Below are 21,319 nucleotides of genomic sequence, written 5' to 3' on the forward strand. Positions count from 1 at the left end.
ATCTCTCACAGGTTGATGAAAACCTTTGGCATTTTTGAGGAGCATACATCTTCCGAAAAAATGGCGGAGCAAAAAGTCCGTCGGGGAAGAGAAAGGGTAAATTTTTGACTTGAAAGGATGGAGATCATGCCGATCATAAGGTCGAGCCGATGTGCCAAATTGGAACAGGATCGGTGGATCCCCGGCCGCAGGAGATACTAAATCTGAGTCCCTTCGGTGCAGGGGAGAGGGGATAGTGGAGCGCAGTTTCAGTATAGTATTTTGCTGTCTTCGATCGCAGAAGCGACTGGTGCAATTTGTCGATGAAAGCCAGTGTGGGCTGTTATCGAAGTCAAAACTCTTGTATACATAGAATCGCATCAATTTAACCCGGGCATAATTAGGTCCAAGTCCACAAACAGGAGAGATAATCCACACTCCCTCTGGAGATCCATTGCTGCTTATTATTCCGCTCGGACAACTATCCCGAGGGATGACGCGGCTCAAAGCGGCAAATAAAACCTAATCGCTTCGAGATGAAGAAGATTACTTCCCCATCTCCTTCCATTGGACCAAATGACTTGCCGATCGGTGATGAGTTTGCCACGGCCCGAGGGAGTATACCCCGTCCCGCCTCCATGAGCTCATTGGAGTGCAAATGGCCACTCCATTGACACAGTGCCCCGTCGACCGAAGGGAAATCAGTTATGTGACCGACCAATCTTGTCTCGACAATCCGGATTCTCAGCCATACCTATAGTGGGATGATCGGAGTAAAAGGTAAACAAGTGTTTCAATTTTCAATTCCAGGCCCAAGCTAACTTGATATTCAATAGTTTCGCTTCACCATTCGAAGGCCAATGTTTCTCTAGAAGTTCTACAATAGTCCACCAGGACAATGTTCTCTGCAGAGAAAGGTACAGACGCCTCCTCGAATGACAGTGACAGCGATAACTACTTCACCGATCCACCGGAGGATCTAGAAGATCTTACGTCGCGGTATTCCGGCGAAACCGCCATCCAAGATGAAACACAACAACCATCACCCCGAGTGCGATTCCGGTCCACAGGCGGATTGCTACAAAATGCGCCACGCCGACACGCCGAGGCCGAACAAGACCGTTCCCAGCGCGAAGGACTACCGCATCGTCCGACAGCGCCTTACGCCCACGGATCAGAAGATATAGCAGACACCCCGCTAAGGGAGAGGGCGCCGCAAGCGGGTCAGAATCAGAACCAGGATACAGGTGCGAGAAAAGAAAAGGTCGAGGGACCAGCACCAGAGCCGAAGCCACCAGGTGCACCGCAAACCACACGCAATCGAATCCAATCAACAGCAGACAAACTCAAGGGCCGAGCAAGGATCTGGGCTGAGCGAATGGGACGATCCCCAAACGGTGGCGACGATTTATATTCCGGCGTATACCACAGTGACTGGGCGACGGGTGGTCAACCACCAGTGTCAGATGTCACGGACAACAAGCACAAGTCGGAAGAGGAAAAGCGACAAGATCAAGCAGAAAGCAGTTCCGAAGCGCATCGACTGGTACGAGACCTAACGCAAGACCATTCCGCCAAGCGGCGCAAGATGCGCCCCAAACCGTATCCGCATGGTGGTAACGACTTTATTGGAGGTGAGGATGAGTATAGTCAAGATGAAGGACTACGATATCGCTCTGGTGGAGGTGGGATTTTGTCGCAGCTGATCAAGTTGAATGGCGGTGGCCAGGATGGGGGAGATAGGTCGCGCACAAATAGTCAAACGTCCGTCTCCTCTGTCGATTCCAAGTCTCGAGGACAAGGATCGACGGCAGGAACACCGTCTCAGCCTGCAGCTGGGACAACTACGCCCAAAAGAGAGCCAGTGAAATGGTATAAAAGGCCGCCTAACTCATCACAGTCGATTCTTAGCGGAAAGAATGTGAGTTTAAGCGGAGCGACCACGCCAGTCTCGAATGAAGTGATTTCCGCGGCCGAGAAACGCCGGGGCAAACAGTCTGACCGGAAGGTGAGGTTGGAAGATGAGATTCGAGTCACGGTGCACATTGCCGAGATCATTTGTCGACAGCGGTATATCATGCAGTTGTGTCGGGCACTGATGTCCTTTGGTGCTCCAACCCATCGACTCGAAGAGTATATGCAAATGACGGCGAAGGTATTGGAAGTGGACAGCCAATTTCTGTATCTTCCCGGGTGCATGATAATGTCTTTTGATGATCCATCTACGAGAACGACGGAGATGAAGCTTGTTCGCGTCGCGCAAGGGGTTGATCTAGCACGACTATCTGATACGCACCTCATCTACAAAAATGTCATTCACGACGTGATAGGCATTGAAGAGGCTGTTCAAGATTTGGACGATGTAATGTCTAAGAAGCCTCGTTACCCAAAGTATATTATTGTTTTCGTATACGGGGTTGCGACCGCGACAGTCGGGCCATTCGCATTCAATGCTCGGCCGATCGATATGCCGATCATCTTCATTAATGGTCTACTTGTCGGGCTGATGCAACATGTGGCTGCACCTCGATCGGCACTTTACTCGAATGTTTTCGAAGTGACCTCGACAGTAGTGACCTCCTTTCTAGCAAGAGCATTTGGAAGTATCCCCAAGGCCATCGTGGATGGCAAACGACAATACCTCTTCTGCTTCTCTGCAATCTCCCAAGCCTCAATCGCACTTATCCTGCCAGGGTTTTTGGTCCTTTGTAGTAGTCTCGAACTACAATCCCATCAGATCATCGCGGGCTCTATTCGAATGGTGTACGCAATCATCTTCTCACTCTTCCTCGGCTACGGCATCACGGTCGGAACAACCATCTATGGACTCATGGACAAGGGCGCCGTATCAGACATCACCTGTCCGAAGGATGGAGCGTTTTCAAACCCCTACGTCCAACGCTTCCCTTTCGTCGCCATCATGACGGTCTGGCTACTCATCATCAACCAGGGCAAATGGAAACAACTTCCTCCAATGACGATCATCGCGCTGAGCGGCTACACGACGAACTACTTCAGCACAAAGCGACTGGGGTCGAACTCGCAAGTAGCGAACACTGTCGGGGCATTCACAATCGGGATCATGGGGAATTTGTACAGTCGTTTATGGCACGGACATGCGGCGACTGCAATTCTTCCAGGTATATTTATTCTGGTACCGTCTGGTCTGGCCGCGACGGGAACCTTGATCTCCGGCGTCCAGTCTGCAGATGAGATTCGACAGAATGTTTCGTCGCACGAGGCCGCTAGTACTGCGCCCGGGGCGGGTCTTGCATCTGCTAGTTCGGTGTTTAGCTTGGGATTTGGCATGATTCAGGTGGCTATTGGGATTACTATTGGACTGTTTATTGCAGCATTGATTGTTTATCCGTATGGGAAGAGGAGAAGTGGATTGTTTAGCTTTTAGCTGGACGAGACCTCGTATTCATGGTGAATTACGGAGTAGTGGCAGTCAATTCCATATATATCCATATTCCAAGTTTACTAGTAGTGCCCGAGTAGACCACGTATATCCCGAGTCCAAGAATTTTGCTATTGATGCAGTGTATTGCTAGCCCTCGAGGAGGTCGAGAGACACTACTAGTAGTTACAGACACCTGTCAAACCCCCAAATAAACTAGTATTCAAACCATTCAATTGAACAGATTCTGGCTATAACTGCACTCTTGTATCTACTACTAGTATACTGCTATTCTACCAAACCAACAACAAAACCCTAAGCCATCCCGACATCCCATGCAAATCAGTAAAACAACACTAGATCTTGTCTGCGTTCTCGCGTCCCCAAACAACCTGAGCGGGGACACATCTTCATTTCCCCAAACAAGCCTTAGCCTCAGGATCGACAAGCGAATCAAAACAGCGCTACCGCGCATGTCGCGCCGATCGCAACGATGTCTGGCCAGGCACGATCGGAAATGTCCGACCGAGAGAAAGTCGGCAGGACAGGGTGGTATTCGGATGGACTAGCTGATTGCTAGCTGGGACAATTCGAAGTTCAAGTTTCAAGTTTCGTGCGATGGCCAACAAGGTTCGAGTTGTGCCAGCCTTGGAGTACATCGGGCCAACCTTGGTTGGATCGGGGATTAACGCAGGAACCAGACGGAAGGATATAAATATCAGCCATTCGTCACACCTGAGTCACCTGGCGCTCGACTTGAAAAATTGAACTCATCAGTGATTCCTCCACTTCTCCACGAAGCAAGCAAACAAAATGGTCAACCTATCCCTCATCTCCCTCCTCGCGGCCGCAGCGGTCGCAACAGCCTCACCAACAGCTCTATTTAATCCGTCACGGCGAAAAGCCCGACGACGGAAACGGACTCAGTGCCGCGGGTGTGCAGCGCGCACAATGTCTGCGAAATGTGTTCGGATCGAGCTCCGAGTATAACATTGGATATATTATGGCTCAGACGCCTAAGAGTGGTGGGTTGCCCGAGAGAAATGAGGGCAAAACGTGGAGCAGTGCTGATTTAATGTAGATGGAAAACGTCAACGACCCCTCGACACCGTCCAGCCGCTTGCTACGGACCTCGGCCTGACGGTTGATACATCCTGCGACCGGGATGATCCGGATTGCGTGAAGGATGTGGTTGATGGGTATAGTGGAAGTGGCAATATTTTGATTTGCTGGGAGCATGATGCTTTGACGGATATTGTTAAGGAACTGGGTGATAAGGATGCGCCGGATTATCCTGATGATAGGTTTGTGTGCCAGCTGTAAAAGCCGTGAGTAGGGTTGGAGTTAATTTGCTAACTTGGTGTACAGCTTCAACATTATCTGGACCGACCCTTCACCTTATGATTCCATTACCGCCCAGACAAGCGAAAACTGCCCTGGTCTGGATAGCTAAATTGCTGCATTACTGCATTGCATTGTGAAGACCGATATGATATTTACGCATGCTGGCTACGAGATATTATGAAACATCGAACAGAATTTGAATGTGAATAAACTGATCAACGATCATTGTCTTATTCTTTCATTGGATACATTAGAATGGCTAGACAATAACACCGCTCATCAAGATGTACATTGTATTGTATGAAAATGGCCAGCATCTATGACAATAAACACCATGCAATGCAAGCCAGGCGACCAGTCGCCTGGGCAGTGGAATATCGAAATGTAATTAGTCTATCCATCCTATCGAGCATCGACGGCCGGTTTCTGATCCCGCCAGACAGCGTAACCGAGTAACTCTAACAGGTGGCGCTCGCGATGGGTAAAAGTGCGCACGCCTTCGTCCCGCAGGAACTTCTGTGCATGGCGAAGAAGGATCGGGGCGTGAGTGGTTGGAACAGATAACTGAAGAAGAGATTCGGAATTGAGGACGATTTGGTCGGTTGGCGAAGGGAGGGAATTGAGGAGGATGCGAGTCTTTTTATCGCGGGAAAGTGAGTCGCAGTATGTCTCGAACATTCGGTTTCGCACAATGAACTGCAGGATGGATGAAAAGGAGTCTCGCTGGACGATGGTTTGGGAAAGGGGATCTTCTGGTGCAGCGAGTCCCTTCTGCATCGCAATGACATACTCCAAGTCTTCCAGCAAGGGTGTCATCTGCATCCGGGGAAGCGAAGCATGATCCAAGATAGGACGGTCGTAGCCGAGCTTCTTTCTCCAGAAATAGTTGCACAAGACAAGAGAGATGATACAAGGGATCAGGACGATGTATCCCCACCAACGTTCCGCAGTGACCATCGACGCGGCACCGGCCACCAATCCATTGATTCCGTTAACAATCGCATGCCAATGAAAGCGTCGAAAGCGGGTATGCAATCGGCGACGAATCTCATCATCCGGCTCGCTCGCCTTGACAGCAGCGTCATGTTGATAAAATCTTTGAATCAAACACACCGACCAGACAGCATTGGCGAGTCCAAACAGGGCTGCTAGTCCATTGCCGACATAGCCAGAAAGAAGGTTGCTAGCTTTGTAGACTTTGGGATCCGCACCACCAATAGCCATTAGCGTACCGACGCCGACTAGCATCGACCCAGCACCCATGAGAACATCCATGACAATGCGGTCGACGACCTCGGTGCCCATCTCCCTGAATATCACGCCCAATCGACTCCCCAGTAACCTCGTAATATCCACATTCTTGCAGTGATATTCCTGGAGCCGGGTCAAGTGTTCCCGCTCCGCCTGAAGAAGTTTGACATTGCGATAACTCAGTCTAAAATCCTGAATCGCGACGAGGACCATTCCCAACGCCAGCGTGCCACCAATCCCCATGAGTACCGCAGCAAATTTCGGGACCGGAATTTCGTTCCAGACATTTGCTGCAAAGTCACCAGCATTGGCAAGTTCGAGGTATCCAACACTGGCGAGGAGGCTATTTTTAAACTGTTGTTGGTGGAGTAGACGGAAGCGACCGCGGCGCCGGACTAGGATGATCTGGTCTTCGGAGGATTCGAGGGATTCTTGCCAGGTAATATCACTGGCTTCCCGGGCGAGTTTCGGGATGGGGGTTATTGGGGCGAGTTCAAGATCCGATGGCGAGGTAGATGAGGTGGTTTCTGATGTTTTTTGGAGAGATTTTGGAGGGAATTGGGGGTGGGATGGAGAGGACAGGGGGGCGATGAGGGTATCGGAGGAGGCCCCGGGGGTGGCCATGATGTCGTCGGTCGTGAATTGAACCAGTTCACATGTCTCACGACCGACAGAGGTGTGGAGGTGGATAGAAGAGGAAAAGAGGAAGGGGAGTAGAGAATTGAAGAGGGGGTCAGAAGAGACGAGGGACGACAGGGGAAGAGAAGGGGAGAAGTGAAGTGAAGTGGAAGTGGAAGTTGGCAGGGGAAAAGGCGGAGGAGGAGAGTGTGGGGCGTAGCCGCGTAGGGCTGAAGACCCGCAGTCAGCCCTACGGCTTGGCTATTTTAGTATATTACATATACATAGTTTACATAGTAATATACTAGTATGTATATCTAGTGCTTACCAGTATTACCGGGTTTGAGTGATTCTGTTTTATATTGATTGGATGGATGAAGTCTTCCACTGGTTCTGGCTACACCAACAGCACTACTCCCTGCAGTACGCAGCCTATAGACCCACTACAGGCAGCCAAATTGTACCGGATAAAATATGTATTACCAGTACATCATTTCTGCGCGCTTTGTCTTTTGTGAGCTTGCCTCTCACTGGCTTGTTGTTGGTTTTTAGGAACTTTAAATATAAACCCGCAAAATTAGAATTGTTGAGTCTTAACAATCCTAGTCTCTTAACACATCCGAGATCCAAGAAAAGAGACTGCCCCGGACTTGCATCCCAAAGCAATCAAAGTGTCATTGTTGCGCATCGTAGTCTTAAAAATCCTGAGGACGGAACTCAGGAGGAGACCAACCCCCTTTCTCGCCAGTTAATGCAATCCACTGCCCGTCCTCAACGGTCAAGGCTATTTCAGACACTGCATGGTACTGAGTACCCGCTCCCCTTGTGGCTGTTGGTCCACCATCTGACTGTTCTGATTGTCCACCCTTAAGAGATACGCCTGTGCTTCGCCCAACACTCATTGAACTCAGGACTTTGCGAAATTTACTGCCCTTTATCGAGGCAAGTAGTCTCACATGCAGGAGATTCATCGAACTAATATCTTCCCCAGGTTTGAGGGCACCAAAGTCTGTTCGTAGATGTATCTCCTCACTAGTCTCGTGGGAACTCAAGTTCAAGTTTGTTTTTGAACAAGGTTCGCCTTCAAAAAAACTCTAGATAAGTGATCTCCCCACCGATTGACGCCTAATGTCGAAGATGTGCACCGGTTGAATAGTCCCAGAGTACGACGTTGTCATTTACGTTAGATGCCAACCAGCCATTGCGCGCGAATGCTAAGTGTACAGAAGATAAGCAGAGCACGGGAACAAATAGAAATGGCGACTTAAGGGTCCTCTTTGGGGCACCAGCTGCTGTGTCACAAATTAATATCGTCTGATTCTCCGTGCGTATCTGCGCCAAAAGCCGATTGTCAACAGAAAATGCCATCGCGTCAATCTCTCCGCATAAGCCTTTCAGCCCGGGCGCCCAGATACGATAACCAGACTTTTCCCTTTTGCTATTCCATCCCCCCGCCAGATGCTAGCAAACTCTCCCGATTGTAAGGTGCCAGAGCCATCGAATTCACGTAGGTCCGATGGTCCAATTCTCGGATTACCTTCGTCAGTGTCAATTTAGATCGCCTATGGTATTTGATATAAATTGGGACCAGTATCTCTTTTTGTTGTCATCAATCAAGTCTAGTACAAATACGCGGTATACTCAACTCTCGACTTCCGATATTCTTCTCTTCACTTTCACCTTGCTCATCGCTGCTGTTCAGCTGCAACCCCGGCAGCATCCCACCAAAAGTTTGCTCGGAAGGCAGTCTGCTGCGAGGTAAGGGAAATAAAATAAGCTCCCAAACCAAGGCTACCAGTATGACTGACAATTTCCCAGCTTGACTGCAAGGACGACCCTCCCTGCAACTAGAACCTTGAAAAGGAGGGATAAGAGCACGGCATTCTAGTACGGACTGAGGGTTATACGCATTGAATCTCTATGTCGCTTGTCCGAAGAAAAGGCACCGGTTGTTTGGAAATTACAATGGGCATTCTCCGCAGATGGATCATCGACAGGACTTTTTTCAATGGTTCATGTACTTAGACTCCTTATACCAAGGTTGACTTTTGACAGTTTGCCATCTTTATCTTATATTTGAAGCTGGCTGCTACTTACCAATTTGCGTTGTAAATTGTATCACCAGGGGCAATCGTGATGTCAACAACAAGTGGAATGCGAAAGGAAATCTGCTGATGCTTGGATGAAGCTTATTGAAATCCTTTGTGCTCCACGTAGTGCAATGACCATTCCGAGTCCTTCCCAAACCCAATATTTACTGCATGGAAGGGAAAAAGACCGACTACAGGAAAAGGTCAAAAAAATGAAGTTGAAAAAGTAATCTATGAGTTGGATAATTCACGCTCGCTGATGCAACAAGTAACTGAAAATGCAATCTAAGCTCTCTTAGCACTCTTCTCCTCGATCGGACTCTCACTCAGCGCCCGTATAAGTTTCACCCCGGCATCGGCCGTATCGTAAGAGTGGGCATTCCAGAACGCCGCCTCCCGATCCGACCCCTTGAGAACATCATCCTGAACCTTCTCCATCGTCGGAGATGGAGACCCATCCGATTGCGTCGTATCAGTCCCAGACTCGTACACATTGACCCGCTCATGGAAACGAACACGTTGTCGCACACGACCGGGCGAATTACCCGGTGATCCAGCCCGACCCGACGCAATGCCCATACTCATTTCGAAGAAATTTTTCCGCACGGCATGGCGGCAGGTTTCTTCTTGGTACAAAGTTTCCGCGAAGATCTTCTGCATGGCTGTAGCAGCGGTGAAGCGGATGGCTAGGTAGGCCTGTTCGGCGATGAAGACGGTAAGAAGAAGGGAGGAGAGGTGTACCTCTTCCATATTACCGCGGTAGATGTGGACAATAGCAGCGGTGGAGAGCGTTCCCATCCAAGCCAGGAAATCCAGTCCCAGCAAACAAGGACCGATTGAGTCTGCACGGATAGGCGGTGGACGTTGATTTTCGCGAGCGAGTTTGAAAAAGTCACCACGTAGCTCGAGCCAATTGTTTAGCAAGAAACCGAGTGGAACGAGTGGCCAGGCCACGCCGAACAGGGCGAGATATCCGAATTGCACGCACATCTCCAGGATGTCCTCTTCAACCTCGTAGCCGTCCGAGTCGGCTTCTTCACGGAGGCGTTGCAAAAATGGAGTTTCACCGGGCGGATCCAGGAGGAGAAGATCTGTGGCTTTGGAGAAACTGCGCTGGCGAGTCAATCCGGCCTTGCGATCTTGGTAATTGCGCCACTTTTGGTATAGCTTTTGCTTGACGTAGGGGAGGATGATCTCCTCGCAGAAGCTGAAGATCTGCGCTGTCATGGATAGGTAGATGACCTCTTGCTGGAAGCGAGACGCGTCGACCTGAAAGTCCTTGTGCGCCATCTCGATATTCAAACCCGCTCGCTTGATAATATCCAGCTGCGGGACAATTGTCTTGCCGAAGGGAACATAGACGTAGGCCGTCAAGATGGTCGGCAGGAAAGAAGTGATAAAGTTCATGACGAAGGTCTTCTGCGTCTGGGCCAGATCATAAAGATCTCTCGTGCGATAGTTCTCGTACTCCGTCAAGCGGGTCGCGATGCGCGTTAGCAGCGATGTGATAAATGGCAGCGATAGCGAGAAAATAATTGTAGGCGCAAATTCCAGAAAACCTTGGAATTTCCCATCATAAACCTCGGAGATAAATACCTCCGAAGCAAAGGTCACGATGATCAAGCTTCCCAGCGCAAATGCCGCGACCGAAGCAAACGGGATGAGTAAAAGTTGTCGCAGAAACTGCTTCCATCCAGGAAAGACATGCGTCACTTGGCCAGTAATCGGATCCTTGACCTCCTTCTCCCATTTATACTGCGGGCGATTGACCTTGAGAGCACCCACACCACGCACACCCCACCGATGCGCAAGGTCGAATTCGCGGACCTTCCAATACTCGACAAAACAGATACACCACACACATAGCGTAGACCCATATATAATCGAATAAGGCCCGAAATAAAGCCAGCCCACGATGCCCAGCGCGGCAGGTATAACCAAAGCAATGGAATAGCACTGGATAAATGCGAAATAAAAAGCAACTTTCTCGCCAAAGAGCGCGCGAATGGTATCGAGATCCCGGATGGTGAGGACGGTCTTCCTACTCCACGCCCTCAACAACTCTGTGCAGGCATCTTTATCATGTAGCGGGAATGAAGCGGTGATGCGCTCCCATTTGCCAAATTCAGGTGTTATTCCAGCGCCGCCGAGTTCTTTCGACCAGGTGACGGCGTGGTATATGGAGCGGATTTCCTCGGCGGGGGTTTCGGCGGCTGCGGAAATGTCGGTGGCTGATGGGAGGGTATGGGTGATGGCGTACATCCAATCCTTTACTCTATACATCATATCAGTATAAATCATATGGGATATTATTGGGAGTGTGCAGCGAGATGCTCTTCTGGGTGTATACCTTGACTTCTGAATCATTTTGCCAAGATGGTCCCTCGGGACACGAAGACAGACGAGGAGGGCTTTTCCATGACCATGACGGACCTGAACACGAAGACCAGCTTCGGTCAGATCGGCCATGAGAGTACGAAACTCTGCGATGGCATGGGATTGGTCTAGGGTGGGTTATTAGCATATGAGCTTAACTCCGCGGGGAAAGGTATAGCTATCGGACATACCTATGTCGCCGAATTCATATTGTAAGACCCAGTCGACGCCGAGGTTATCATTTTCAGAACTTTCAATGGAGATCCCGGCGAGCCAAGACATCTAGACATACGGAGAAAAGGTTAAGAAAAGACGGTGTGGGGGAGGTGGGAGAAGAAGTGAGGTTGGAAAGGAAAGGCGGGCGTGGAAGAAAGAAAAAGGCGGCGGGGAGACGCTAGCGATCGATCAGCGCTTAAGGGGAAGAGGATTATTATTACCTTTACGGGGTACTGGGGGATTATTATCATCATTATTACTCTAATTATAGTAAGAGTAATCAGATTATTATCATAAAATAGTAATTATGCTCTGTTCTATTCTATTCTGCCTGTTCTCCTTATCTCCTTACACTGCCTACACTGCGTTGTTGTGGTGTCTCATAGATCCACCTCAGCCCTACAAGGCGAAAAGCATCAGCTGCATTGCATGAGACATTTTTCCGTGACTCGCCTAGTGATGTACATTTTATAAGATGACACTGACTTCGAATAGCCCTTTATAACATCTCTATTCATCATTTGCACTCCCATTTCCTCACCATCCTCCTCTTCTCTCGCTTGCATCATTGTGGAACAATCTCTCTCACGCCCCACCGTGGAGAGCCTCCTGAGTGGCAGAAAAGGAGGAAGAACACCTGGCAGCGGTGAACCAGGCACAGGAATTGCTGCAGGATCGAAATTAGAATTTTCATACAGCGTAGCCTAGTCTATGTACGGGGTAGTAGAATAGGTACTGGAGACCGAACTTGATGTACATACACTCGGGTCCCAGCGGGAATGTCCCGAAAACAAGAAACACAACAAAAAAGAATCAAATTTCGGCAAAAAGTTGCTGCCTGCGCCAAGCCCAATCTAGAATCTCGCATCAGCTTGTCGGGTATTTTTTCCACGACGAAAAATGGGGGATCTCTGGTGCAGCAATTGCAATTGAAAGGGAATCAGATACACGCAGCATAGTGTTTAAACAATACCCCCCAAGTACCCCGTATGCCAATTGCAATTGTAGATACTCAACAGAGACTACGAGTACTCTCCTCGTCACTACGACCTCAGCCAAGACAAATGGCCCACTCATCAACGTAGGCACCCACATTCATTCGTCTTCCCTTTCTCCTTTCTTCTCCCCTGCAGCCACCCCCGTATATATGGCGATCTCCGATCGGCGACCGGGGTGACATCTTCAATTCCAATCACCTGGCACTTGGGCATTATCCCCAATATTCACAAAAATTCCCCATTCCCTTCGATCGCATTCCGCCAAGTCATTTTATCTACCACCCCACTCAGGAGTTACTAGTCTGCTCTTCTTCCGGTTCACTAGCAACTCGCCATGGCTCGTCCTGCTTTTCGTGGCAAAGCCACCGTCGGCCTCAGCGTGCTCCTCTTTATGTTCATGTTTTTACCCACTTTTCTCATCCTCTTGGCTGTCATCGTCTTTTTCGTCCTAGCGTATCCCCGGATCCGCAGGTCCTTCTCTGCCATTCGAGGGGATAGCATTGATAATTACTAACAATCTAGCAAGTCATCGTATGTATATATCCAATGCAATCCTTCCATCACATTTAAATAATGCTGATTCTATCAAAGATTCTGCTCTTCTCTTCCAAACCCCCAAGCTTGGTGCTGGGTGCGATTTCCTCCAGTCTCTCATGACTGCTCCCATTTTGATGGATGATTCGGGGCAATTCATTCATGATTTCATGTTCAATATAATCGACCAGGAAAATTGGCGAGTAGTTCGCGAGCTCTGCTTGATATTTAGATCATCCTGTATCTCTCCTGCTGGGGTACCAACTTGTACTCGTCGTGCGGATCTCATCCCTTGCTAGAGCCGGCGGACTCCGGAAATCACCACGCACCATCAAATCAGTGAACTTCTCCTTGGATGGAGACGAGGGACCCAATACTGATCTGAGATGGATCAACGGCCGCGTTCAAGCATATGAATAATGGCATATCCACCGTTACTAAATATAATTTAATACCGCGCCAACCTGATCACATCGCATTTCGTTTGTTCCAACTAGACAAATTCCCAACATAGCTCTTTCTACGCGCTCTCTCTCTCTGCTGTCCGCAAGGTCCTTTCACTTCGTTCTCGTTTACTACCTGAGAATCCATCTGCCTAGTGCCAAGTCTACGGAAAACTTTTCAGTGCCGACCATCCGATCCAATGTATGCCAAAACCAGACACAATTGGCTACCACAACCCACCTTCATCATAGTGGGTCGACGGGTAGGGCTGAGGGCACATGGGTCATGGAGAGATGGAGAAGGGGAAAGCAAAGAGCGAAAGGGGCCAAGACTTGGCCGAGTTTTCACCTAAATTACTCATTACTCATTTTGCTGCATTGCATTTCATTTCATCCTACTTCCTTGCATACCATCCCAGATCATCACATTTCGCTCGGCACTCTGTTGTACATACCGATGAAGACGTGCACAGCACCTACACTGGCACGACACAACGAGATAATCCCATCATACTACTATGAGCTAAGCTCTCTCATGAATAATAGCGCCTTGATCAGCGCCAAAAGAAGCCCACAGATGGCCGAGCAGCAAAACTGCCAAAATGTCAGCAACCAGCACCTCCTCCATCCCTGAAAAACTGGCGCAAATCAAAAAAACAATCCAACCGGACCGCTTCAGTTTCTTCTCCTCGGACACACTGAACACCAGCACAGGATCGTCATGGGATGAACTCTTCCCCGGCGGTAAAATCGACCACATCATTCAAGAGAAGACCAAACAGCGCCCCGACCCATCCCGACCAACCTGGTGGATCGATATGTGCGATGCATCGGAAGAAGATGTATCCCAGCTAGCGCAGGCACTATCAATTCACCCGCTCACGGTGGAGGATATTGTTATCCGTGAGCCGAGAGAGAAGGTAGAAGTGTTTAAGAATTACTACCTCATGTCCTTCCAGACCCTGGTTGACAATCCCAAGGAAGAAGAGGAAAGACCTGGGTTCCCCCATCCAGCCGAGATGTACATCCTTGTCTTTCAGTATGGTGTTGTGACTTTTTCGCCCAGCGGATGCCATCATATCAGGCGTGTTCGCTCGCGAATCCGCAAAATGCACGATCCCTTGATCCTGTCCAGTGACTGGATCTGCTACGCTCTGATGTAAGTCAAGTCAAGCCGAGTCCCACACGACGGTACAGGATGCAAGGCTAACGATGTCCACAGCGACGACATAGTCGACAGTTTCGAACCCTTCACCCGCTCCGTAGAACAGGAATCCGAAGCAATAGAAGATCAAGTCTTCATCGCGCGAATCGATGACGTAAAATCCCTCATCCCAACGGTCGACATCCTCCGCAAGAAAATCACCCACATCATCCGCTGTCTACACAGCAAAGTGGATGTCCTCAATGGCTTCGTGAAACGCTGCGAAGCCCCCAACCGCTCCCCCGTCTTTCCGGGCGGCGAGTTACTCCTGTATCTCGGCGACGTACAGGACCATCTCGTCACGACGTTGTCGACACTGGGCCATATTGATGAAATTATCGGTCGAAGTCAGGGGAATTGTTTGGCGCAGCTTAGTGCGTCGAGTTTGAGGGTTAGTTTGACTATCAATTCGGCACTGAGTAAGGTTACGGTTATCGCAACGATTTTTGTGCCTTGTCATCTTGTTACGGGGTTGTGGGGGATGAATGTTGAGGTTCCTGGTCAGGAAGACAGTGGGTTGGGGTGGTTTTTTGGAATTGTGGGGTGCTTTGTTGCGTTTATGGTTATTTGTTTGGGGGTTGCTGCTAGGTTTAAGTTGTTGTAGATGCCAGTGGATAGATGTGCTTTCGAGCTTGAAGTGCGGCATTATAGACCATTTTGGCTTACTTTCAATACCACTACCTTTATTGAAACTTGAAGTTCCAGTTCCATAATAATGCTAGTAATAGATGGATTCTATGGATATCATGTGGCGTCGGTGTTCGCATTGTTGGGCTGTAGTAGTCCCGATGACTCTGTGTCGTGGTGAGTCTGAGGAATATGAAAGTCAAAATCCAGCTCTCCGACCAGTTTCCGAACGTTACTGACTAGGTTAGCATTCCATAAAGCCAAACAGGGTTTACTATACTCACTCGATCAATTCCTGCAAGCTGAAACTCACAACAGACCTCAATACCTCCAAGGCTACAAATGCAGAGAACGACGGGTCTCCGATATGTCGAATACTCAACAGCTCATCGTCAATCTTCTGCATTTGCCGCGCAAGAGGGAACGAGTCTGGCGTCGAAAGATATGGCGGTAAGGGCTGGGAATTCATGATAGCAGCAGAAAGAAGGCACAGTAATGAGGTAATGTGGTGGGAGTTAAAATCCGCGGATTTCAAAGCGATTTCTGCCAATCGTGCCATCCATTGATCATCGCCTTTATGACCAGCGTGTTCAGATTCGAGAGAAAGCACGTCCAAGCATTGTGTCGTGTGTGCCATAAGTGACATGCTGGTCAAGATGCGCTGGATCTCGGAAATTATATCATCGTAGACTTTCTTCGGGAATTTGCCTCCGATCGGGGGCTCGAATGTACTAAAATGGCTGTGCACCCGGAGGCTGTTCAGTAGCATCATCTCCTCTTTGAATATTTTGTGTCGGGAAACTTGGAGCTGATAACCTGGCGAGCTCTCATCGTCAGTACTGCCTAGTCCACCACCAAACCAAAGCTCAATTGTCGTGTGCATGCAGCTATAGAATCTGGCCAGGACGAACATGCTTCGACCAAGGAGATGGCGGAGCTGAGACTTAGCTGTGATGGGGTATGGGAATATAACCCAGAAAAAGGATATTGCACATCCGGCTGCAACCGCTGCCAACTTGTAGGGTCCAAAAAGGTAAATGGGATAGTAAGGCTGGCCGTTGGACTCTGCGGCTTGTATGCCGAGTTTACGGACTTGTAACTCATAGCCAATGATGACATTCAAGGTGACGATTGAAATAACCGACGGGCCAAAGTACTGCGGGAGTTTGACGTAGAAGTAGTACTGCACTCGTTAGAATGGCACGATGTTAGGGATTTAGATCGACAGCTTACCTCGAACACATTTGCCAAGTAGAGAAAAACGATCACACCCGCTGTCTTCCCATCAACAATATACCATACTATCAAGCTTAATACGAGCGAAATCACCGTTGCGACAATACGCGCTACGAATCCAAACATAGTCTGCCCACTTGTCGGGTTCATGCCAATGACAATGACAATCATCGCCCAAATACATCGCTGACGAATGAAAAAGTCTTGCGTCTGATGCAGATACGCGAGAATGCCGACCGAGAAAGAGGCGGCTGCTACACGAAACCCAAAGGTGCTCTCGTCGGATTTCAGTGCATGAGAAATCACACGCAATACCGCACTACCTTTCTCCCATATATTTGCAGGCGGCAGGTGTTCTGGATCCGGGAATCTGGTATCTCGCTCTGTGCGATCAATATCCGCAGGGTCCACAGACGACCTCCTATTTTCCTGCAAGGATTGACTGTCTTTGCCGTGACTCAAGGACAACCAGTCGCGAATGGACTTTTGCCTGGGGAATATTAATCTCCCGCGCACCATTGTTCCATCCACAACCTTGCTGTCAGCAAAATTGACTAGTTTCATGGTTGCCGTCAAGAGATCGTCCTGGAGATGAGCCATATAGAGAATGAGGAAGAACTCCTGGCAGATAGGCGGATCTGCAGCGACGACATGTCCACGACCACCACCAAGAGCATCACGATCATATTTCTCAGAAAATGCCTCAAGACTCGTAAGCGCCTCAGATAGGTCTTTCCTTCGCGAGTAATAAGCGTGTAGCTGATTCTCAAACCGTGACGTAAAGTCTTGATCACCCGGATTCAAGCTTTCCCCCCTTGCTTCCTCGTCATGGCGGTACCTGGCAATGTGCGTCTTTTTCAAGTGATCCAAATGCTTAGCTGAAATAAGCTCCAAGGCAGAAAGAAAATGCGCCAATCCACAGCGAACCAAATCAGCCGCCTCAACAAGCCGCGCATGATGCGTCTCCACTACCCTCAGAATATCCCCCTGTCTCGTTTTCGAGTCTCGTAGATCGTCACGCTCAGCCGTCCCAACGCCTTCATTCTTAATGATCGACTCCAGGATCTCCGGCACCATCGACATTCCAGCAAGTGGAAGCAAAAGACTTCGGAACAACGAGGCAATTCCACTCAGATCGTCCGCTGACAGTTTTCCCCATGCGATCTCATCTTTAGAATAGAACAGATCAGCATGCAGCGTGTTATGCATCGCGTTCAGTTTAGCCATTGAAACCTGCAGATCCTTAATCCTGGATTGTAGATCTGTGTCGCTCTCGCTTTCATCTTCCTCCCCATCACGGCCCATCGCGGTCCGTGCCCGACGAAGAAAGCCCCTTCCAAAGATCCCGCCCGTCGCACCACCCTCGTCGAAGGCGATCTGCGCATCAAGTACCCCCTCCACGGCAGCAACGTACCGCTTCATGTCTTGGAAGACATTACCGCGGCTAGTGATGGGGAGTATCAATAACGATACTCCAGCCGCGATGGCGAAGCCGATCATAAACCCTTTCAGAAGCCGAGATATAAACTCCAATCCCTCGGAAAGGGAGGTAAACATGCCAGCGCGGGTGATGGTCACGGAAGCGAAGATAGAAAACGCAACCATTGGATCCTGTAGTTCCATGGGCTTAAGTGCGCGTAATGAATTTGCCGCCCTAGAAGATTCCTTAGCAGGTATTGAAGAGAGTAGATATGCTTTCTGGGAAATTACCAGATCATAAAGATTAGCCAGATGGCAGAGACAGCGCAGGCATCGCTGCTGAAGCCATTTCGAACCGCCTCACTAGCGTTGTGGGGCGTGTTGTGCTGGCGTGCCTTAACGGCGCAAAATACAGCGAGACAGCAGATAGATGCCGAGACGCATGTGGATAACAGGTCGAAGAACATGATCTTCATGAACTTTGCGCGCGGCATGAGGCCCTGTGAAAGGACGGAAATCAGGGCCGACAGGTAACCGATAGTTGTAGTGATATTTGAAATTGCAGTACTCTGGTATCTGTATGTAGTGTCTCAGCAATTGTGGATTTGAAAGCCCTGGAGTACTAAGTATACATTGCAATTGTGATAGTCGGCGCTAATGCTCCCTTCAGCATCATGAGGACGCTATGCGAGTCTAAATCGAGATATTCCCACAGCCGCGCGGGGCTTAGCCATCTATCCCAGAGTGTAAGTAGCAGCATACATGCATTGGATCTCGTATGCGTACCTCTCTTTTCCGGTCTGAGACCGGGATTCTTTCGACGTCATTCAGAAGTTCGTGCACATTCATCGGTATGCTATGCATCAAGACATTCAGATGAATCAATTAGTGTAGAGGAAGACGGCGGATCAGCAAGATCGCGAAATTGAGATTTCGCTACTGTAAAATAAAGAAAAGTCGAAGTTGCGGGCGCGAACTGCATGCGGCGGAGATCGGGTTGCCGAGAAGGGTTCCGCGATTGTGCCGAGAGGAAATGCCGACGGGGCTAGTGGAGGGTGGATCACGTCAAGCTTCGAGGTGTGGATTTATTCATAGCCACTCCTAGTACTTGTAGCTCCAAACTTCGCTCTTAGCTCACTTGTCGACCTGGGAGGCGACGACACGAAATGAGGAAATGTCGGTAAATGATTCCGGTCACGTGAAAAACATGATGCTTTGTACCAACTTCCTTTTCAAAAATTAGGGAAATTCAGGAAATTGGGAGGAATATCTACCAGTATGTAGCAATCGATATGTTTGCCATCTGAACAGAATGAAGGTCTCAAATTTGCCGGATTCATCTTAAAGTCAGCCGTCCACAACTTGAAAGTGCCTCTAAACCCTGACTACTAAGACGTGAAGGTTGAATTGAAGCTAGTATATATTTCTTGCTTTGCACCTTCTAATTTGAACATTTGGCCCATATAATGGATTCAAGTTGAAATTATTCGTCCAAGTTGAATGTTTGACCTTTCCACTTCAAGTTTACTTTGATATACACACATTGACCCATAAACTCTGGGAGGTTAGCTAACGCATCCTGCAGGTGATGTTACTTCGGCGCAGAAGGGAGGAAGAATTGAATGTGAATGGCGTTCATCGTCGGTCGATGATGAGAAATATACTGCGATACACAGTCCAGACTTGCATTTTGCAGCTTGTCACTAAATTTGAGACAGGCGTCCTTTGTCCATGAAAGAAAATGGAATTGTTTGCGACGACGCACAATGCAATAGAGATACAATGAACACTGGCATGATCGAAGAGATGTTCCCTAACGAAAAGTAAATGATTATCGACATATTTGTCCTCTGTCTCCTTCCCTTTGCAAGAGAGCAAGCATACCTAGTAGATCAATCTAGATCATAGTACTGTCACGACCACAATTTGGCCCACACCCCGGTCCAACATGCATAAACTGAGCATATCAATCATAAACGAGATACTACAGACTACCCGGCAAGGGTCAACACAACAGGGGATTCCCAGCTTAAATGATCCGGACCCAAAATTATTCATGGGAAAGATGTTGGCAGGCTTTTCAAAAAAAAAGCAGATGGGATACAGCGCCCCCAGACTGGTGCAAGCATTTTGCGACCACGTCACATTGAAGAAGCACTTTCATAGATTCTTCCAGTTGTATATCTACCGATTTATCTGTCACTACTATACAGCTAAAAACAGGCTTAACAAGCGGCGCTTCATTCAGTTGCAAGGTAACAAGCAGTGGTATGAAGCGGCTCTGCAGGATTTTGCGGGGTTCTTGGCAGATCGCATTCTTCTTCGGTGTATGTACCTTTTTCAATCAGATCGATTCATCTTGACAAGAAGGATTAGTAGCTAACTAGATGTTGACAGTTACTGTGTGGTCTGCGAATTATTTGAAGCAGGCCAACTCCGAAGATGCATCTGCGTGTCTACCTAAGCCGTTGGTTTTGCGGGATCACGCTCGATGTGTGATCACTGGGAGTGATGGGCAGAGGGAGTTGAATACGAAGACCGCGACAATATCTGACGATAGCCAGGAAGTACCCGCTGCTAGTGCAAATCATAGCCAACTCCGGGGTGTTTATATTATTCCTCCGAACTTGTTACCCTCCACCAACCCGAATCAAGATCGACCAAAAGGCGAGGAAGAAGTAAGTCTCTTTCTCTCGCAGTTAGTAACATATACAACTAACTCCTTTTAGAACTACTTTCAAGATATGCGCAGCGCGACCATATTGATGAGGGAAATGTTCGAGCCAAACATTCGAGACATGCTCGACGAGGCCACACTGCGAAGCTCCGACAACATGCTCACACTGGATAAAGTGCAACACGAGCTGTTCGCATCCTCTCTGATCTATTTGGAGGCGACATCTCATTCATGCGAGTATTGTTTATGGTCACCACTCGAGGATGGTGTCGGGCGACGGACTGAGAATGAGACAGTAGTGAACTTACAGCCTCACGAAGGCATTCCCACGCCGTCTCGTCAATTTTTGAGCGTGCACCGGAGCGTGACGCGGATCTTGGCAATTAGCGGGGCGAAAGGGTATGTGAATTGGAAGGGTAGACGGTGGGAGGAGAGGATCGGTATCGCGGAATAGAAGTGACTTGGCCTGGCTTGGCCTGGCTTTGCTTGGTTTGCTTGACTTGGAACAGCACGGAGATTCGCCGAAATTGGTGGGAATACTCCGTTCTCCGCTCGGCTTGGCGAAAGAGGAGAAGACGTGGCAGTGCAAGCCACAGTCACCGTCACCGTCACCGTCACCGCCACAGTAGTACCGATTGGGGCAACTGATACGAAGGTGTGTCCCATCCCATGGGATAGTGAGGCGAAGCGATGTGAATTGATTCGATTCGCTCGCACGGATGTCTGGAAATAGAACGGATAGAATCCGGTAATTGTTTCGCAGTTGATCTCACCCGAAACTTGTATGACAATGACATCATGTAGAGAGTAGCGCAGCGTATCTGATCTAGTCTGTTGTACTCCGCACATATGAGTGTAATGTACACGTACGGGTTACTCCATATGGCGTATTCGTACAACGTTAGAT

General features: G+C 49.0%; 7 protein-coding genes across 7 annotated transcripts; 4 read left to right on the forward strand and 3 right to left on the reverse strand.

The window, feature by feature from the left end:
- Positions 1-877: 877 nt before the first annotated feature.
- N7481_006939 (threonine/serine exporter family protein) lies at positions 878-3,385 on the forward strand (the record flags this gene model as incomplete). The annotated part of the gene is made up of 1 exon (XM_057266158.1): positions 878-3,385. The coding sequence occupies one exon, from the start codon at positions 878-880 to the stop codon at positions 3,383-3,385; it is 2,508 nt and encodes an 835-aa protein (XP_057120359.1).
- An 807-nt stretch (positions 3,386-4,192) lies between these two features.
- N7481_006940 (uncharacterized protein) lies at positions 4,193-4,832 on the forward strand (the record flags this gene model as incomplete). The annotated part of the gene is made up of 4 exons (XM_057266159.1): positions 4,193-4,234; positions 4,284-4,404; positions 4,461-4,683; positions 4,748-4,832. The coding sequence occupies 4 exons, from the start codon at positions 4,193-4,195 to the stop codon at positions 4,830-4,832; spliced, it is 471 nt and encodes a 156-aa protein (XP_057120360.1).
- A 293-nt stretch (positions 4,833-5,125) lies between these two features.
- On the reverse strand, positions 5,126-6,598 carry N7481_006941 (uncharacterized protein; the record flags this gene model as incomplete). The annotated part of the gene is made up of 1 exon (XM_057266160.1): positions 5,126-6,598. The coding sequence occupies one exon, from the start codon at positions 6,596-6,598 to the stop codon at positions 5,126-5,128; it is 1,473 nt and encodes a 490-aa protein (XP_057120361.1).
- Positions 6,599-8,967: 2,369 nt separating this feature from the next.
- Positions 8,968-11,340, reverse strand: N7481_006942 (anoctamin family protein; the record flags this gene model as incomplete). The annotated part of the gene is made up of 3 exons (XM_057266161.1): positions 8,968-10,957; positions 11,033-11,186; positions 11,250-11,340. 3 exons carry the CDS (start codon positions 11,338-11,340, stop codon positions 8,968-8,970), a joined length of 2,235 nt encoding a protein of 744 aa, XP_057120362.1.
- Positions 11,341-13,851: 2,511 nt separating this feature from the next.
- Positions 13,852-15,057, forward strand: N7481_006943 (magnesium transporter CorA family protein; the record flags this gene model as incomplete). The annotated part of the gene is made up of 2 exons (XM_057266162.1): positions 13,852-14,408; positions 14,472-15,057. The coding sequence occupies 2 exons, from the start codon at positions 13,852-13,854 to the stop codon at positions 15,055-15,057; spliced, it is 1,143 nt and encodes a 380-aa protein (XP_057120363.1).
- Positions 15,058-15,197: 140 nt separating this feature from the next.
- N7481_006944 (aromatic acid exporter family protein) lies at positions 15,198-18,562 on the reverse strand (the record flags this gene model as incomplete). The annotated part of the gene is made up of 6 exons (XM_057266163.1): positions 15,198-15,315; positions 15,365-16,263; positions 16,314-17,970; positions 18,027-18,311; positions 18,368-18,469; positions 18,522-18,562. The coding sequence occupies 6 exons, from the start codon at positions 18,560-18,562 to the stop codon at positions 15,198-15,200; spliced, it is 3,102 nt and encodes a 1,033-aa protein (XP_057120364.1).
- A 1,560-nt stretch (positions 18,563-20,122) lies between these two features.
- On the forward strand, positions 20,123-20,866 carry N7481_006945 (uncharacterized protein; the record flags this gene model as incomplete). Its single annotated transcript, XM_057266164.1, has 2 exons — positions 20,123-20,413; positions 20,465-20,866. 2 exons carry the CDS (start codon positions 20,123-20,125, stop codon positions 20,864-20,866), a joined length of 693 nt encoding a protein of 230 aa, XP_057120365.1.
- Positions 20,867-21,319: the final 453 nt, after the last annotated feature.

Source organism: Penicillium waksmanii (assembly GCF_028829765.1).
Source record: "Penicillium waksmanii strain IBT 27052 chromosome Unknown utg000007l:1.0-4314555.0:1.0-4317578.0, whole genome shotgun sequence".
Taxonomy (NCBI): Eukaryota; Fungi; Ascomycota; class Eurotiomycetes; order Eurotiales; family Aspergillaceae; genus Penicillium; species Penicillium waksmanii.